The 19,512-nt window shown below is 53.3% G+C and overlaps 2 protein-coding genes across 3 annotated transcripts in view; both read right to left on the minus strand.

The window, feature by feature from the left end:
* Positions 1-15: 15 nt before the first annotated feature.
* LOC139020089 (oxaloacetate tautomerase FAHD2A, mitochondrial) lies at positions 16-8,721 on the minus strand. Its single transcript, XM_070429680.1, has 8 exons — positions 8,515-8,721; positions 5,950-6,198; positions 4,649-4,865; positions 1,893-1,952; positions 1,546-1,708; positions 573-681; positions 382-469; positions 16-235 (listed from the first exon to the last, which is right to left on the minus strand). The coding sequence occupies exons 2-8, from the start codon at positions 6,192-6,194 to the stop codon at positions 173-175; spliced, it is 945 nt and encodes a 314-aa protein (XP_070285781.1). The 5' UTR covers positions 6,195-6,198; positions 8,515-8,721; the 3' UTR covers positions 16-172.
* A 7,486-nt stretch (positions 8,722-16,207) lies between these two features.
* KCNIP3 (potassium voltage-gated channel interacting protein 3) overlaps positions 16,208-19,512 on the minus strand; it is a 68,302-nt gene continuing 64,997 nt past the window's right edge. For both annotated transcript variants that reach the window (XM_070428519.1, XM_070428520.1), the window contains 3 exons: positions 19,402-19,506; positions 18,782-18,844; positions 16,208-18,166 (listed from right to left, as the gene is read on the minus strand). In XM_070428519.1, coding sequence (XP_070284620.1) covers positions 18,119-18,166; positions 18,782-18,844; positions 19,402-19,506 — 216 coding nt within the window. In that variant the 3' untranslated portion in view covers positions 16,208-18,118. The remainder of the gene's footprint in view (positions 18,167-18,781; positions 18,845-19,401; positions 19,507-19,512) is intronic.

A 19,512-nucleotide genomic window follows, 5' to 3' on the forward strand; every position in this document is an offset into this window, starting at 1 on the left:
AGGCAGAAGCCAAGCTACTGACTTAGTCTGAGAAGTTTATTGAAGAGGAGAGGCTTCCCCCACCCACAACACACCTAGATGAGGAGCCTTGAGGGGGGCAAGCACTGGGCCTTGCCCTATACAGTGAGAATGGATGCCCGCCTCTTAAGTCCAGGACCTGCAGCAGGAGCCGTCACACCACCTTGTTGATGATGACACCCAGTTCTTCAATCTCACACTGGACTTCATCGCCCTTCTGCAATGGAGTGGTCGCCAGGTTGTCAGTCCTTAGTCTGACACACACAAATCTACACATACATACACAGGCTTGGGTTTCTCAAGCCTGAGCCACACCTGTCAGCCTCTGGGTCCTTCTCCCTTTCCTCCTTTTAGCCAACCTACCTTGAGAAAAACAGGAGGTTTCCTGAATACACCAACACCTGGGGGGGTACCCGTCAGGATGATGTCCCCAGGGTAAAGGGTGACGAACCTGGGCAGGCAAAAGGGCCAGGTGAGACCAGGGGCTGAGGGGCCACAGCCAGGGATGGAGGGCTTGGCTCAGCTGTGGTGGGGTAGGGCTTCATCTCACTTACTGGGAGACCCAGGCTATCAGCTCTTCTGTCTTAAACACCATCTGATTGGTGTTGCTGCTCTGGACCACCTCCCCATTCACCCGGCAGCAGATCTTTAAGTTGTGTGGATCTGAAATGCATAAAACACCACCTTGGGCCTCTTCCTGCTCTTCCTCAACCCTACCTGGATGTGTCCCAGACCCTCCAGGGTGAGGGAAAAAAATAGCAATTTTGCCTTAAAAAATGGACGTCTATCCACAGCAAAGGCTGACAATAATAAAATAGACTCGGCACCTGTAATGCAAAAAGGAAACTGCAGAAGCAGGGCAGTGAGCCTCCTGTACTTGACTGGCAGGTGGTGGCTCACCAGTAAGTGTCCGGGCTCACCGCATTTTTATCTTAACTTTTGTTTCGCACATTTACAAACACACTCTCTTAGAGCAGCCAGAACACAATAACTTCACTGTTGACGGCTAACCCCCCCGGACACACACCCCAACCCAAATGGCCATGCTCTGCCCTCTGCACCATGGCCTTTCTTCCTGGCACCTGGTGCCCTTGCTACTGGTAGCCAGTGTTGCCCTGGCCACAGTGGCTGGGCAAGGTCCTGTTGGTCGTGTCTCCCTGACAGGAAAATGCATGGGCTTTGTGACAGCCATTCTCTGTGATGCTCAAGGGCCAGCCTTGCTTCCTTCCAATCTAAAGACTCCCAGATGGTGGCAGCTAGAGAGCCTAACCACCATGAGAGGAACACTGTTGCCTGTAATTCGCTTGATGAATGCAGATTCACCACCTCTGGCTGTGGTCCTCTAGAGGGTGAGGGGATGTGGAAGAAGGCCCACTGAGCCCAGGTTGAGACTTGCTCTGTAAGGAATCAGTGAAAGGCAGCTGGGGAGGGGTCTCCACATTGAACTGTCCCTACACTCCCATTTCTTTGCTCTGACATATCCGAGCAGAGCAAGATGCGTCATCATGGTTGCTGTCCGAGACCTACCTGCTACACTGTCCTTGGTCACCAAAGCAGGACCCAGGGGACAGAAGGTGTCAAAGGTTTTTCCCAGCAGCCACTGCCTTCCATTGCGTTTCATTTGCCAGTCACGAGCACTTACGTCATGTGCCACAGTGAAGCCAGCCACATAAGCCATGGCATCTGTGGCCTATGGGGGCAGGGGATTTGGCCACATTAGAGGTTAGATAACAGTGACACCAGCCCCCATAACAAAGCCTTTATCCCAGGCTAGTAGCCAGAGCTCACCAAGTGTTAGGCCAGGAATAAGGCAAGTGCCCAAGCCGACCACTTCCTAAGGCCAGGGATAGTGAGTACCACCCTCTCAACCTCACCTTGATGTGCTTGCCTTTCTTCCCAATGACCACGGCCAGCTCCACTTCCCAGTCCACCTCCTGCAGTGGGAAAGGAGCAGTAAACTGCCTGGCCCTGGGCCTCTCCCAGTGCTAGGAACTGCATGCATGTCTTGGGGCCTCGGCCCCCACCAGTGGGGTCAGCTGCTGGCCCACAGTCATAAAACGAACCATAGGGGCAAGGGGCGTGACTTGTACACCCATAAACCTTGGGCAACGGCAGGCAGCACCACTGATGCAGGTACAGTTCCCATGGTGACTAGAGGAGCAATGCTAGTCTGGGGACTGAATTTAAAAGTCATTCTTGCCCAGCCGGCATGGCTCAATGATTGAGCGTCAACCTGTGAACCAGGAGGTCTCGGTCTGATTCCTGGTCACGCCGTATTCCTGGGTTGTGGGCTCAATCCCCAGCGGGGGGCATGCAGGAAGCAGCCAATCAATGATTATCTCTCATTAATGTTTCTATCTCTTTCCCTCTCCCTTCTCTGCAATCAAAAAATATATATATATGTATATATAATTTTAAAAAGTCACTCTTAATACTTCCAAAAAAGGATGGATACCAAGTAATAATAGCTAATCTTACTGTGTGCCAGGCGCCATTCTAGTGCTTTAATGCATTAACTCATTTAAATGATAAAAAGATCAACATGCCAAAATAAAGGTGGGCAAAAGGCTTGAATAAACAATTCCCAAAAATACACAGGCCACAGAAAATGAAAACATAATCAGCCTTTCCCATTTTAGCAAAGTGCTACAAAAAAAGAAACAATCTAGCTTTTTAAACTGGCTGCTCTTTGGAATGGTCCAGAGCTACTATGAGTACACCTGACACTGACTTTGATCTTAGCATTGCACCCCACTAGAAAGAACCAGGTTCCCTGGAGAAATGGCTAATTCCAGGTCTAATATACTAATGAGCCTGTGTTAGACAGAAAGCAAGTAAGTGCTCAAAAAGTGATGGGGCTGAAGGCCAACCTGAACCCCCACTGGCTAAACAGATCATTTGCATGTAAAAACTGTAAATGATGGATTACAACATGTTGGATAAAAATCAAATTCATGGTACTAAAGGAATGGAGTAAAAAAAAGGAGGCATCTCTTGTTCACAGAATGCCAAATAATAAAGAATAGGAGGCATGGTGAGAAATCACATTTTTCTAACCCCCAAGGCAATAGAGGTAAGGATGACCAGGGAATCCTTAGATGAATCAGTGGGGCAATAAGATAGTCCCATGGTCTCAAACAACTACAGATTGCTTAGTATCAGACCAGAGAAATGCACCTTCACAATGGAGAGGTCTAATGAACAGCCAGTAAACCAAGTGATCAAACTTTAAGCACCTGACAGGAGTCTCCCAGTGGGACGCAATGTGAGGATACAACATCTGTGCTATAGACTGCATGTTTGTGCCCCTCCAAATTCATGTCTTAAAACCTACCCCTCACTCAATGTGATGGTACTTGGAGGTGGGGTCTTTGGAAGGTGATTGTCATGAGGGCAGAGCCCCCATGAGTAGGATTATGCCTTTATAAAAGAGACCCCAGAGAGCTCCCTGTCCCTTTTTACCATGTGAGGACACAGGGAAAGACATCTAGGAACCAGGAAGTGGCTTTCCCAGACATAAATTTATCAGTGCCTTGATCTTGCACTTCCAGCCTCCAGAACTGTGAAAAAGAAATGTCTGTTGTTTATAAGCCACCCAGTCTATTTTGTTATCGTAGCCCAAATGGACGGAGAAACTTTATAGAACTCTTGACAAAAATGTTTAACCTAGATCTGATCATGAAGACACAATCAGACAAGTCCAGACCATGGGACATGCTGAGACAACTTGTGTCACGACAGATAGAAAACAGGCTCGGCCAGGGTGGCTCAGTGGTTGAGCATCCACCTATGAACCAAGAAATCCCGGTTTGATGCCTGGGTTGCAGGCTCGATCCCCAGTGGAGGGTGTGCAGGAGGCAGCTGCTCAATGATTCTCATCATTGATGTTCCTATCTCTCCCTCTCCCTTCCTCTCTGAAATCAATAAAAACTTTTTTTTTAAAGGGAAAGAAAATGACAGTAGGCTGTTGGTCAGAGACAGAGGTCAGCAAAGTACGGCCTGTGGGTGAATCCAGGTTGCTGCCTGTTTCTGTAGATAAAGCTTTCCTGGAACACAGCCACGTTCATTCATTTATGTATCAGCCATGACTGTGTTCACACTGCAGTGGCAAAGTTGAGCTGTTGCAACAGACACTACTGGCATTCAAACTCTAATGTTTACTAACAGGCCCTATGAGAAAAAGTCCATGGATTCCTGTGGATCTGTAGATTACAGGTCACAAAGAGACATAACCAAATGAAATGTGTGACCTTGTTTGATCCTGGGTCAGCAAACAACAAAACAGTACCCAAATTGAAAGTCACCTCAGTTGGACTTTGTATCAGAGGTTATTCATGATAATATTCTTGGTTGTGATAAAAGTATTATGGTCATGTAGGACATTGTCCTTATTCTTAGAAGGTGCATGCTGAATTTTATAAGTCCCTACGATGAAAGTATATTACTTTTGTAATCCAAATAGAAATAACGGAAAGCTCTCTTCTATTAACTTTTTTCCTGAGGCCAGGCTTATAACTGTATAACCCCCTGTAGTTTCTGTTTAATGCACTGCAGGTGGCTCCTGTAAGCTGGGTGCTGCGCCTCTGTGATGGGCCCCAGTGACTTGAGAGGGCCATGGGGAGGCACCGACCTGGCTCTCAGGAGGGAGGATGACCTCATCGTAGGGTCCCACGATGGAGCTGGCAAACTTGCTGAAGATGATGGGCTCCTTGGGCACGGGCACGTTCTGTTCCTTGCAGTGGTCCACGTAATTCATGCCCACACACACCACCTTGTCTGGCCGTGTGACGGGAGCCAGGAAGGTCACCTCTGACCGTGGTAAGACTGGCAATTGGGCAGCCAGGGCTCTGCAGAGACCGGAGCAGGAGAGAGGGGCTGGATGGGAGCAGCCAGCAGTCCTGGGCACGCTGGGGAGATCCCACAGCAGCTGCAAGTTTTGCTGTGTATATTTTTTAGATCTATCAACCATCAGAGTCAGTGTGAAAATCAAGGCCAGTATTGTTCTTTGACATCAGAGCACGGTTTAATATTTATCCAATGTGGGTTTCCTTTCCCCCATCAGGCAATACACGTCCATGTAAAGGAATTCAGAAGGTGCAGATGGGAGTAACTGGGAAGGCCTTTCTTCTACCCTTTCTCCTAGTCACCCGCTGTAGCCTTGGAAAGAGACAGTGTCCTATGCAGCTCTTCACAGCTACTCTATTCTTCTCCTCCTGTCATTTTATACAAATGATAGCACACTATATACACCTTACTAAAAATATAGATATATTTCAAAGATATCGCCATAACAGTTTATTATGGCTGCGTACTACTGCACTATAGAGACACACTCAATTCCCTGTTGACAGATACGGAAGTAGGTTCCAATCTTGGGAGAACATGAAGTTTGGGAAACATATTCTTACCAACACTGTATACTGTCAAACAGTTGTATTTTTGCCAGTTTAATAGGTAAAACGATATCTCAAAGTGGTCTTTACTATTCATCAATACCTTTAGACCAAATGCCACAGGGCTCCTCCTCTTCTGGGAAGTCACCATCTAATCTAGCCCAAACCCAAGAATCATCTTTAAGAAAACCTCCATGCAATTCTCTTTCCCCCAAGCAGCCAAGAGTCCAATCACTCCTCCAACTTTTCAAGATGCTATTTAGGACTCCTGGTCCCACACCCCTCAGGCAGGCAGCAGCTTCACCCCCAGGGAAGTTGTGATGAAGTGGAGTTTGTGGTCTTTGGATAATCACCCTCCCTGGGACTTAGTTTCCCCCACTGTGCACTGAGGCTGCTGTCATGTAACATTTCTAAGAATCTTTACTAAGAACAGGTGAGAAAAGAAAGCTGAGGCTACCCTGCTTCCTTGCAAAAGAGCTCCCTGCTGGTTCTGTTTCCCAGGGCAACCACCACAGGGTGATGCTGCCTGCTGATTTACCTTCTCGCCACTGAGAGAGTGGACTCTCCCTGCTCCAGGAACTCTACCATGGTCTTGGGCAGTGTGGGGTCAAAGGCATTAAGGTTGATGACCCCTCCGCCATTCCCTGACTCCAGGCCCAGGTGAGGTCCGGTCAGGTGGGGTGCCTGGAACTGCACCAGTCTCATGTCTCTGGAGGGTTGAAAGGGCCAGCGCTGAGCCTGCAGCAGAGCCGTGAGCAACCTTCTTCTAGCAGGGAACAGCATCCGTCTATGGAGAAAACAGTGGGTCACAGGGTACAGAGGGAGTGGGAGCCATCATCAGGATCCCCATGTTCCTCGAGTTCCAGCCCAAGTTCCTGGCACACCATGGAAGTGGTCTGGATTTATGTTATTTCACCCTCTATGCTTCATAAGGTGGTTTTTTGCTCAATTCAATACACATAATGAAACCTTTCTAGAGGAGCAACTACTTCATGTCAGGCCCTAAGCTAGGTGCCAGGGAATCCAGCGTTCCTTCAACCAGCACTTTCTGAAAGCACACACTGTACCAGCAGCACTGAGGCAAACATATAGATGAGACATACTCAGCCCTGCCATTCTGCTCACAAGGAAAACTGATGTTAACAACTGATAAGATTCAGCAATGGGACTCCTGCTATGATAATCAAGGGTCCTGCAAGGGTGACCAAGGCAGTGTGACGCAGGGGTTTTGTGACCGTGGATAATCAGCCTTCCACGGCCTCAGTTCGCCCCTTTATTAACTGAAGCTGCTGTCACGTAAGATTTCTAGGCTCTTCAGTAAGACAGGTGAGAAAGGAAAGCTGAGGCTACCCTGCTCCCTTGCAAAGAGCTCCCTGCAGGTTTGGTTTCCCAGGGTAGGGCTTGGCCTAGTTTCTTGAAGTGATGCTGAGCTGCGCTGGGCTAAGATGAGCAGAACTAGGAATTAGGTAAGAGTGGGGCCCACCACAGGCAAATGATCCCTGGGAAAATGGCTTCACACCTGCCATAAGCAGTTCTTTAAATGACAATCTGATCGTTACCCTACTACGTAAAATGCTTCCACTGCTCCCATCACCAAGCCATAACCCCCTGCTCCAGCCTTCCAGGGGCAGCCCCCACCCGCCTCTCCAGACAATAAATGCTTAGTTTTTCCTGCTGGAGCCCAGGCCGCCTGAGGGAAAAGGCTGCAGACAAAGGGCAGGGCCTAGGCCTGACGGGCATCACCAGGCTGTCTCCTCTCGTCCACTGCGCCTGGCACGCAGAGGCTCTCCGCTGTTCTCTGCTGAGTGAACAAATGCCTGAGCAGGGGCTGACTTTCCACTACTTGGGAAAGCTTGGTGAGTGTGAACCTCAGGACACGGCTGTGCCTCCCTCTTCAAACCACCTGGAAGGTACCAAAGGGCTCAGACCCTGCTTCAAGTTCCAGTTCACTCAAAGAGAAATCCCTTTTGTTTGTTTCTAACCTGTCTGACCTCCAAACAGTCCCTCCCCTACCTGGCTCCTTGCTTTTAAATTCAGCCCTTTATGCTCAGGCATCTGGCGGTTAGTCCCAGACTCCTGGTACTCCTCTCATGATTCAATCGGCCTTGTTCAGTTAGAGACACATTGGACGCAGGTAACTGATCTAACTACTGTGCTGGCCAATGAGTTTGACCAGAAAAATGGGACTTCAAGCCCAACCATGCCACCGATAAAGGTTGGTCTAGCAACTCTAGCCAAAGTGGGTGCGCTCGGACACTGCACCCACTAAAATATATACAACAGTAATCACTCCCACTGAATGCCAGGTCTCATTTAAGTGCTTTATCCACAATGTCTGATTTATTTTGATAATTGCGAAAGGTAGGTATTGTTAGTCCATTTTACAGATGTAAAAACTAAGAGTTAGAGAGGTTAATGGATTTTCAATCCATGTCCAGGTGACACTGAAGTTCTTGGTTCAGAAACCAGGCGATGTGCCAGCAACATACTCTTAGCTTTAGCCCACCCCGCCTAGGGCACTTCAGCCCAGAAGACTGTGGTGAGAAGCAGGGTCCTCCAAGAGAGCCTCATGCCCAGGCACTCTGCCTGCTCTCAGCCACGCTCGCGGAACCTGGTCACCTGCCGGCTGCCGCCCCAGGGGTAAGGCTGGTGGTTGCTCACCTGCTCTCCCCCAGCCCACACTGACTGACTGTGCCCTCCCACGTGAACCGCACATGCAGGTTCTCACTCGTCCTACCACAATCCCCTCGGGCAGTGCGCCCCGTTTTACAGGAAGGGGCACTGAGGCCTCAAGAGGAGCCGTCACCTACCAAGGTGTCAGTCAGAACGTGGCCCCGGCGCATCACCTGTTCCCTCTGCAGCAGAGCCCGAGCTCGATCCACCCCTGACAAAGGATGCCCCGACGTGAGGAGGAAACAGCACCCAAGTGTGTGCCTGGGACAGCGTCCCACCGTCAGTCCCCACTCCCTGCGCCCGGGCCGTCCCTCGGTTTCCCTACGTGCTCAGCGGAGGTCCCCTGCATTTAGTGGGCGCCCACGAGCCCGGCGGTGTGGTCCGAGTGGCGGGCCGAGGATGCCCCCACGCCGGCCCGAACCCGACCTACCTGGCCGCGGCGGCGGTCGGGAGCGCGCCCCGCGCTATCGGACCAGGCTCGCGGGGTGGGGTCTGGAGTTGGCGCGCGCCAAGGGACTTGTGTCAAGTCGCCAGACTAGGACCCGCAGGGGGACCTCAGCTGCAGCGCGTCCTCGGCTTCTCGAATTAGACGTGAGCAGAGGCGGCGCTCCCGGTGACGCCCAGAACGACTGCCAGCAGCAGGGCGCTGCGTCCTGTCTCGGAAGTCACGTGCGGAGGGCGGGCCCACGCTGGAGGGGCGGGTCCAACGCTGGGGGCGGGCCCAACGCTGGGGGGCGGGCCCACGCTGAAGGGGCGGGCCCAACGGGGCGGGCCCAACGCTGGGGGGCGGGCCCAACGGGGCGGGCCCACGATTGAGGGGCGGGCCCAACGCTGGGGGCGGGCCCAACGTTGGGGGGCGGGCCCAACGCTGGGGGGCGGGCCCACTCTGGAGCCTTCGGGCCTCTGGTAGTACCTGCGCGAGCCCGCAGGACGGCGCCCTTCCCTCTCAGCGACCTGAGTAGGTGCTTCCTGACGTTTTGTGCCCTGGGCCTGAGCGCCGCGCTCCCCTCCCCCGTTTCGGGTCCCTGCCTCTGAGTAGGGCACCATTTCCATCGTTGGGCAAATGCGGTAGAAGAAACCAAATTATAGCGCGCTGTTGACAAAGGCAAACCTCTGGCTTATTGAGGAGAGGAGGGATGATGGCACCCATTTTACATATGGGACACCTGAGGCTGGAAGTGCTTTGCGCAAACGGACACAGGCAGTGGGGAGGGGAACCACCTTTTGACCCCAGGTCCAGCCTTTTACACCCATCTGAGCAGCCCTGTCTCACATGCACTGTGTTGGGCTCAGGACAAGGTAGTGGGAGGCAAAATCTCCAGCTCAGAGGACAGGCATTCTCCCGAAGAGGTGGTTTAATTAGCAGGCTCTCCAGGCCTCTGGCAAATGAGGACCTACAAAGGGGCTCTGGGCAAGAGGTCCAAGATTTAATCAAGGGCCACATACGCAAGGGCTTCGGTTGTCCCTGGAAGGCGTTTGGAGCCTTACCTAGCACACAGGCCACTGGGAGGTCCTCACAGGGGATGCATGGTTAGACTTACATTTGAGCAGTTTTACACTGGTCCTCCTCCAAGGAAAGGGGTCTGAATGGGGCGCGGATGAGAGCAGTGGTGGCTGGTGTGCAACGGAGATGATGAGCGTTCAGAGATGTTCAGGAGGTAGAACTGACCGTCCTTAGTGATGACAGGAGTTGGGAGTGAGGGGGAAGGAGGGGCCAGGCTGCCTCCTCGGTCTCTGGCCTGTGATGGCAGTGCTAGTCATGCAAACAAGTTCTGGAGAGACAGCAGCTCTGGGGGGAGGATGGTGAGCTGGGTGTTGGATGGGTTGTATTCAATGTGCCTGGGGGACATTCGAGTGGGTACTGCAGAGCGGGCAGTTGCAGCGTGGGGCTCTAGTCTGGCTTCAGGATAGAAAGAGGTCAGCATGGAGATAGAAATGAAGACTGTGGGAGTGAATGTGAACAGGGGGAATGTCCTAGAGAGCCTGGCATAAACCCTAGTCAGGAGACACACCCTGTAAGGGTGGGCAGCACCAGAGGAGCAATCAGAAGAACTGCAGGGAACAGGGAGAGAGGAGAGCACATAACAGGCAGTCAGGGAGCCACGCCTTCCAAATGGCAAGGAGAGGAGGACTTCTGCTTCTGGCCAAGATGGAGTAAGAGGGACAGATTTACCCTGCATGAAACAAGAAACTCAGACAAAATATGCAAAACAATGGTTTTCAAGAAATTGGACATCAAGTAACGAAGAACAGTGATATCAGACAGGAAACAAATGAGAACCTGTGGTTGCCCCTGCTTAATGCTTTGAGAGAGTTTCCGGGCTGTGGCAGAAGGAGGGTGGACCAAAGTGAAGCCTGCATACGCCATGAGTTGCAGAAATGGAGCTGAGGCCCGGTAAGACCCAGGAGGCTGGAGTTTGCAGGACAAAGTACTGGAGAGGGCATTCTGTAGAGGCTCCCCCTCAAGCGTCCAGCAGAGTCCTGAGCGGGGCATGTCTGTGAGGCAACTACCTGAGAGCAGGGAAAGAATCATCGAGAGGAATCAGAGGGAACGGTGTCAAGAGATTGCACAAAGGCCAGGAACAGCGCCTCTTCCCACTAGTCAGATTGGAAAACTCAGAAATCACCGGACACGGGTAGAGTACTTATGAAGGTCTTGCCTCCACAGGGAGGTGGGGAGTAATGCCCCACACATCATAAAACCAAGATCCACTGCCGTAACCCGTTTGGCTCAGTGGCTAGAGCGTCGGCCTGCGCACTGAAAGGTCCCAGGTTTGATTCCGGTCAAGGGCATGTACCTTGGTTGTAGGCACATCCCTAGGAGGAGGTGTGCAGGAGGCAGCTGATCAATGTTTCTCTCTCATTGATGTTTCTAACTCTCTATCCCTCTCCCTTCCTCTCTGTAAAAAATCAATAAATATATTTTTTAAAAAACAAGATCCACCAGGATCAAATGCTGCAAGTAGCTTAATTACATCACAGGCCAAGCTCAGTAATGTTTATAGAAATAATAAAAAATATCCAGCAACTAACAAGATCAAATTCACAAGTTCTGATATCTAATCAAAGATAACCCAGTCTTGGAAGGAAGCAGGAAAACATGACCCATAGTGAGAAGAACCTATTATTTTAGTGGAACTCAGAAGTGACACATGTTAAAATTAACAGACAAGAATATTACAACAGTTATGATAACTGTACTCCATCTGTTCAAAGTTAATTAGAAACAGGGAAGATAGTTTTTAAAGGGATCCAAAGCAAACTTCCATTGATGGAAACTACAATATCTGAGATGAAAAATGCACTAGATGGGTTAGTGGCAGAGTTGACATTGCGGAAGAAAAGATGAGTGAATTTGCAAACAGGTTAATTTGCACTAACCTGTTCGCTGGAGCCAAAGTTACCCACACAAGGGGAAAGAGGAGAGGCATCCATTCTGTTGCTGATTTAGCCACAAACATGCGAATATACAAAAAGATGGCGCTGTAGACAAGAGGGACTGGGGGCTGCTCAGATAGGAGTGCCCCAGAAGTGTGACCGTGGCCAAGCTGGAAGAGCACCAGCCTGCTCCACTTGGAGAAACAAAACGGAGAAATGGGTCCCCCGCTCTGAGAGCCCGTGCACAGGAGCCTGGAGGACTTCGCAGTCTTAGTTGGCTGGCCGCTAGCTGGCAGCTGGCAGTCTGGGGCTGACTGCTGGCCTGCTCTTGGGGCCTTATTTGTAGTTTCTGGATGTCTTCCTGTATTTGGTGATTTTTCAAAACAGGGGAAAAGCGCTGCCTGGTTTTGTTAGTGAAACTCGGAGGAATGGGATCCAGCCAGAATTGCTCAGGACAGGAAAGTGGGTGGAAGAGAGCTGGGCTGAGTGGGGTAGGGGTGGGTGCTCAGAAGGAGGTGCCCTTCAGTGCAGGCCACATGTTTCAAACAGGCCACATGTTTCAAACAGACTTTGAACCTGGTGCCTCCCAAGCTGGCCTGCGACCCAGCAAGCTCACCTGGGCTGTCTGCTCCACAGCAGCGGCTCCTTCCCTGTAACCTTTGGCGCAGCAGCATTACTGGCCACTCCCTCCCCATGTGACCCCCAGGGCTTTTGCTGGCAAGAGGCCCACAGTCTGGCAGGGAGACAGGCTGGGCATGTTGTTCCGACCCCCTTCCCTCGGGCCTCGCTGACGTCTGGAAAGCACGTTCAGCCCCACGGGTGAGCTTGATGAGGCTCATTGAGGCTGTGGCAGATGAGACGTGTTAAGCGAGCTTGGGGTGGAGTGTTGGGGTGGGGAACCTATGAGTGGCTCACATAGCAACGGATCTGAGATCGGGAGGGGCTTGCTTAAGGTACAGTTTGATTTTGAGCTCAAGGGCTGAACCCTGCCCCTTCCCCTTTGCTCTCTCTGTCTCCATCCCTCAGCCAGCTTACCTTTCTTCTGCTCTGGCTTCACTCCCTGGCTCCTCCAGTTACCAAATAGCAGCCCCAGCCTCACGACTCGGGTCCTGAAGCTTCAGATGATGAGGAGCAGAGGCTTTACCAGCATTTCCATTGGGTTTCCCTTGGCCTCCTTCGCTCCAGGGGCCCACCCTCAACCAACCACTCTGAGCAGGGAAGACATGTACCAACGGGCTGAGGGCTGGCCTTGGAGGTAGGGTCCCTGACTTTCTGGACAGAGAACGGGAGGGATCCTCAGGGAGACTGCGGGCTACTGCCCGAGGAGGGGAATGCTAGAGAGGCAGCAGGCCGGTGTCCAATCAGCTGACCTTCCTCAGCACACACATGAGACCGCATGAGACAGAAGCCCCTGAGGCCTTTACTGCCGGGGCAATGGACGGGCCATCTCGGCAGACGGTGGGGCAGACATAGATTCTGCACCCAAAGGACAGCCCAGAGAGCTGAGCAGAGGGGCCCTGGGCCTGCGTCCAGCTGTGAGAGCAAAGAGGGGTAGGGCAGGTGTGGGTGAGTTAGAGGATGCTGGGGATTCCTGGTCAAGGAATAGACAGAACCAAAAGGCACCCAGCAGACAGCAGGGAGCCCAGTTCTAGCACTGATGGCCCTTGGCAGTCAGGCGAGCCCTCGGGGGGAGTTTGTGGGTGGCATGGCCTCCACCACCACCCAAGAGAGTGCTGCCTGCAGTGCCTGCTCAGACTGAGCCTGCGGATGTTCCAGAGCAGGAGTCCTCAAACTACGGCCCGCAGACCACATGCAAATACAAATATTGTATTTGTTCCCGTTTTGTTTTTTTACTTCAAAATACGATATGTGCAGTGTGCATAGGAATTTGTTCATAGTGTTTTTTTTAAACTATAGTCCGGCCCTCCAACAGTCTGAGGGACAGTGAACTGACCCCCTGTTTAAAAAGTTTGAGGGACCCTGTTCCAGAGCCATTCCAGGCCTCCTGTCAGGCCCACTCCCATTACAGGACCTTCAACTCTGGACAAGGTCTAGTTAGGCCTTCATCTTCTCTTGGAGGTTTATGCAATTTCCCCATGTGAGTGGGCGGGTCTGAGTGAGATGGTAGAGTTTCTTCCGGACGCCCTCATCTTGGCCCTATGTAGGCACAGGATAACTGCTGGCCATGCTGGCTCTGATTCTGGCCATAGTCTCCTCCCTGTGCAGATTGGGCCCCATCTACATCCCACTCTCCTCTCCAATCTCAGACCTGGCTGAGCTCGCTCTGCAGGCAGCTGGCCTCTGCATGTTCCCTTTACGACCAGCTGGTTCAGACAGCCCATGTGATTGTTGCTGACCCAGGTGAAACCAGAATGTGTGTTGCTTTCAGTGGGAAGAGTAATGTAGATTCTAGATTCCTGCATACTCCATATTATTGGAAACTAATGAGCTTGTATTTTTTTCATCCTCACCCGAGGATATTTTTTCCATTAATTTTTAGACAAATTGGGAAGGGGAGAGACAGAGAAAAACATCAATGTGAGAGAGATGCATCAACTGGTTGCTTCCTGCATAAGCCCCAACCGGGACTGTACGTGCCCTAGACCCGAATTGAATCTCAGACCCTCAGTCCATGGGCTGATGCTCTCAACACCGAGCAAAATTGGCTCGGCCAAGAACTTGGGTTTTTTTGTGTGTTTGTTTTTTTTAATGTTAAACCTTGCATTTCTTGGATAAACCCAAATATGCGATGATATGTTACATATATCATGTATATGCATATTATTGAAATGACTAATATTTTGATTTTTACATCTTTGCTTATAGTTGACAATATCCTATAATTTCCCCCTAATCCTATCCATGACTGATTGCCCAGGGGTCCTTCTAGACTCCTCACTGCCATTATAGCCACACAGAGGACACAGCCAGCCGTCCCCTCTGCACTGAGTGTCAGGAACAGGAAAGTGCTGAGTAGATGCATAAATTGATGGATGGTGGATGGATGGATGGTGGATGGATGGATGGATGGATGGTGGATGGATGGATGATGAATGGATGGTGGATGGATGATGGATGGATGGATGGATGGATGGATGGTGGATGGATGGTGGATGGATGGATGGATGGATGGTGGATGGATGGTGGATGGATGGATGGATGGTGGATGGATGGTGGATGGATGGTGGATGGTGGATGGTGGATGGTGGATGGGTGGATGGATGGATGGAGGATGGATGGATGGTGGATGGATGGTGGATAGATGGATGGATGGATGGATGGATGGATGGTGGATGGATAGATGGATGGTGGATGGATGGATGGATGGTGGATGGATGGATGGATGGTGGATGGTGGATGGATGGATGATGGATGGATGATGAATGGATGGTGGATGTATGGATGGATGGTGGATGGATGGATGGTGGATGGTGGATGGATGGATAATGAATGGATGGTGGATGGATGGATGGATGGATGGATGGATAGTGGATGGATGGATGGATGGTGGATGGTGGATGGATGGATGATGGATGGTGGATGGATGGATGATGGATGGATAATGAATGGGTGGTGGATGGATGGATGGATGGTGGATGGATGGATGATGGATGGTGGATGGATGGATGATGGATGGATAATGAATGGGTGGTGGATGGATGGATGGATGGTGGATGGATGGATGATGGATGGTGGATGGATGGATGGTGGATGGATGGATGGATGGCTGATGGGTGGTAGGTAGATGGTGGATAGATGGATGGTGGTTGGTAAATGGATGGATGATGGATGGGCTTTCCCTATTTTGAGCTCTGGCCCATTATGAATGGGGTATTTCAGTGCCTACACCCAGCCTGGAGCCACTGTCCTGACTCCATTCTTTAATGGCTTGGAGGTCTTAACACCTTTCAGCTCAGCTTCCCCACCCCGCCCATCAGGCTCTGACCAGGTTGGATGGGCTCCACATAGTGGCCAGCCAATAGCAAATGCAGGCCATCCCACCCCCAACAGCAAAGTCAGGCGGCTCCCTTGCCAGGATTGTGCCAAGGCCCTCGGTTTCAGGTGGGGTGGAACTTTCGGTGTGTGTGGTGGTAGGAGGTCCTCTCCTCTGCCCTCCTCGCTCCTGCTGAGATGCTCATCAGGCAAAGCTGGTGACCCAGAGAGGCTTGGGTCTCGTCACTGTGATGATGTCACATGGCCTTGGGTCTGGCCCTTGAAACACTACCAATACCCCCAGAACCTACCTCTTCTCTATCTCCAAGTTAGGGACCCCCTCTCACTCCTTTCCCCCAGGTTTTCATTCCTTGCCCCTCCCCTGGCATAATCCTTCCTGAGTTTACACTTTTGAAAATAAAAAGCAGGAAAGGAAGACATCTTCAGGCAAATTGTTTCCGCGCTGTGGCCTGTGCCCTCCAGCCCAGGGGACATGAGAAATGACATCCTGGAACTGGTAAAGGAGAGTGATCCAGGAGCGAGATAAATGGTACCTCAAGAAGGTTCCCACCCCGCTGGCTCCGTGTGGAGGCTGCAGGGCTGGCATTTCTCATAAAGGCTTCCAACTGCGGCCTTCAGTGACATCACCTCGGGAGCTTGCGATCAGCATGGAAATTGGCACAGGCTACAATGCGGGGCCTGTTACACACTTACCAGCACAGCACTGGGCAGGAGCCACGGATAGCAGCAGAGGTGGGAGGGGCTGGACCAACACTCACAGGATAAGCCACGGTGAGCCCCACGCCTTTGTCAAGTTTCTTTTATTAAAATATACAGGACTGATGTTGGCGGGCACTGAGGACAGGCGCCACCCTCCCAGGTGTGCCCAGGGGAGACGCTTCTGCCATGCAGACATGCGGCCAGTCCTCGTCCCAGCGTGGGAGACAGGCCTCTCCTGGCTGGACGGCAGCCCGTCTGGCCAAGGCCAAGGGTAACGGGGTGGTGGCCACCCTCTCCTATGACCTGGGCCCCTGAGAAGCAGAGCGACACCAGCTGGGAGGACCGGGCTGGGGGCGGGGGGAGGAGATCCCTGAGCCAGGGAAAGCTGATGCCTCCTGGAGGAGGGGAGGGACCCCAGTCAGACTGGAGATGGGGTGTCAGTGCATCTCCAAGCTGAGGACCGCTTGTGGGTGCCCAGGAGTCCCCTGGCCAAACCAGACCAGTCTCCAGGGCCTCCGCCGTCCCACCCTTTCTGGAAGGCCCCGCTCACCCCGGGCCAGGCCGAGCAGAGGCGGGACGGTAGCCGATGGAATGTATGTTTGGGAATGTTCCTCGGAAGTCCCCGCTGCCTGGGCAGGAGCGGTCATTGCTCTGTGTGTCCTGGAGGCCCCGTGGACCTCCCACCAGCCTCAGGCCCTCAGCCCTCACTGCTGCCTCTGGCCTCAGGTGGACATTGGCCCCATCCCAGGGCAGAACCCAGCCAAGCAGAGTCCGGGGTTTGTGCTTTTGAATGTTGGCCTGGGGAGGGGCTTGAGCCCCGACTGCTCTGAGTCACAGAACAGACCCCCGCTTCCTTCCCTGGGCCACCTGCAGGCCACCGGGCCCAGGGCTCCGGGCCCAGGCTCAGCCCACCAGGAGGGCCTCGTCTCAGAAAAGCGGTGTCTTCAGCTCCTCTCGGGCTCCACCTGATCTCTGGGGGTGCTTGTGCTTTGTGTATGGGTTGGGGTGAGCCCCTGTGGAGGTGGCCACACTGCTTCAGGATCCCACCAGAGGGGAGCTCAACCCAACTGCTGGGCCACGGGAGACAGAGGCTGGGGGACAAAGGACCGAGAAGCCCTTCCTGGGCTGGCTGCCACCGGGCTCCTGGGCGGCCAGTCCCTGAGCCACATGGCCTCTTCTTGGAACCTACGATGACTTGGTGCAAACAGTTCAGAGCTTGAGGGGTGGGGGCAGTGCCACCATTGTGTCCCCACTGAGCCTGGCCTGGGCAAGTAGGGGAGGGCTTCTCCCATCTCGTGGGGTCGGCACAGTCTCCTCACATTCTCCACCAGGAAACCCAACCCTGAGCTTAAAGGGCCCCCTTCCTGGGATGGAGGGACAGCAGGGATGGCCCCTCATCCTCGCAGCAAAGCTCACCAGGAAACTTTCCAGGAAGCAGCAGGCTCTGCCTCCATCACTTCTTTCCTAGTCTGAACACCCTTTATCCCGGCTGCCCCTCAGGGTTCTGTGGTGAGGTGCATCCTGGGAGTGTGGTCAGTGGGCTGGGAATGGCTGGGAGACAAGGAGGCCAGAGCCTGGCCCATGGGTGGTGGCAAAGAAGGGAAGCGGGAGGGAGGGGCCTTCACTCTGGAGACTGGACCTTCCTTTGCAGGGGAGCTGAGCACTTCCCTGCACACACTCCGCAGCCAATGGCTGCAGACACTGCTCTCCCCTCGGCCCACTGCAGAGGCAGCCTCACTCCGCTGGCCTGGGATGGGCTGGCTGGGGGTGTAGCTCATGTCACCTGGACCCAGCTCCCAACCCGATGCAGCACCCCTCCCCCACCTAGCCCAGAGTAATGGTGCACGCACGTGTGTGTGTGTGTGTGTGTGTGTGTGTGTGTGTGTGTGTGTGTAGCAAACTGTTCACTTTTTGCAAATATATTAGAAAAAAGTTTCTCTTGGAGGCTGTTCCTGGCAGGATTGAGGTGGTGACGATGGCCACATGGGGATCCCCGAGGTGTCCTAGATGACGTTCTCGAACAGCTGCATGGAGCTCATGATGTTCTCGTCCTGCGTGGAGAGGCGATGAGAGGCCGGGTCAGACCCCGGTGGACAGGGCGGGCGGTGCCCACCTCTGGTCACCTTGAGCAGATTCTGGTCAGGACCGGCCTCTGCAGGGACCACTCGGTCTGTGTCCCTGGCTGGGAGGAGCTGGTCAGGCCCAGCCCATCTTCAGCCCCAAGGCCTGACTGCCGCCCGTCTGGGATCGGCTAACTCACTGAAGGACAAACCTCCCTGGTTGCTCACCCAGTGGAGGCCAGGGGCCATGGACAGGTCACTCTGGGAGCGAGGCAAGTGGCAGAGGTCTGATGCCCTGGCTCCCCGACCCCAAGGGTGCTCTGCAGAGAAGAGTCAGCAACACTGGGAGGCTCCAGGTGCCTGTCCCCCAGCGTGACCCTGCCCGAGGGCCACACTGCCTCATCACCCCTGCGGGCCCCACCTCTGCCCCCTCTAACTCAAAGCACGCAAGAGCAGGGCTGAGATAGGGTGGGCCCAAGTGGGCTGTGGCTGGCAGGAGCCAAGGGAGGGGTTCAGAAGAAAGTGAAAGTGGAGCTTGGGAGTGGGGAGTGGCCTGAGGACTGGCCAGGGTAGGACACAGTGTTCTCAACTCCCGAGGACACCTACCTTCTGACAGGTCTCCAGGAACTCATCCATGGTCACTACCCCGTCCTGATTCCGGTCCATTTTCTGCAACCCAAGCCACACCCTCGGTGAGTCTGTGTCTCACCAGGCACAGTCCCTGTCCCAGGCCTGAGGACGTGCACAGGGTGGACCTCCTCCACCCCCACCTCTCCCCTCTGGTCCCTACACTGGGTCCTCAGCCCTCGCACCCCACAGCTGACCTCTCCCCAGTCTGCCCTCCAGCCCCAGAGGCTTCTGATGGCCTCCTGGGCTTACAATTCCCAGAATTCACCCCGACAGGCAAGTAGGACAGATGGAGCAACCAAGGCACAAAAAGGCCACATGTCCCACAGACACACAGAGAAGTCACCCCAGCCCCATTCCTCTTGCAGACAGTTTCCCTGGAGGAGCTGGGCTGGGGGGGGGTGGGGGGGGGGGGTCTTGGAAGGCACCAGGACACAGCCAAGATGTCAGCCGCCTTGGAATCTGTGAGCCCAGCCGGCACTGAGCCGAGGTTCAGCTGACCGGGCACGGCCATTTACCCTCCTGTGGGAGGGGAGGCCCAGGTGTCCTGAGCAGGAGCCCCTTCCTCTTCCGGTCGCACATCCGGCTGGAGCGCTCACCTGGAAGAACCTCTCCACGTGCTCCAGAGGCGCGTCCTCCCGCAGGAGGGGGTAGGTGTGCCGGCCCATCATGTCATAGATGGACTTCATGATGGCCAGCATCTCCTGCAG

This window comes from Myotis yumanensis, unplaced genomic scaffold (assembly GCF_028538775.1).
Source record: "Myotis yumanensis isolate MYYU_CA2020_CCGP unplaced genomic scaffold, mMyoYum1.0.hap1 SCAF_11, whole genome shotgun sequence".
Lineage (NCBI taxonomy): Eukaryota > Metazoa > Chordata > Mammalia > Chiroptera > Vespertilionidae > Myotis > Myotis yumanensis.

What these genes read in the sequence shown, in the direction of transcription:
- LOC139020089 (XM_070429680.1), bottom strand. Translation starts at nt 6,194, where the DNA reads ATGCTGTTCCCTGCTAGAAGAAGGTTGCTCACGGCTCTGCTGCAGGCT. An exon ending in ACTCTCTCAGTGGCGAGAAG is followed by an intron (nt 4,866 to 5,949) that starts GTAAATCAGCAG and finishes CGGTCTCTGCAG; the next exon opens with AGCCCTGGCTGCCCAATTGC. An exon ending in GACCAAGGACAGTGTAGCAG is followed by an intron (nt 682 to 1,545) that starts GTAGGTCTCGGA and finishes TATGCATTTCAG; the next exon opens with ATCCACACAACTTAAAGATC.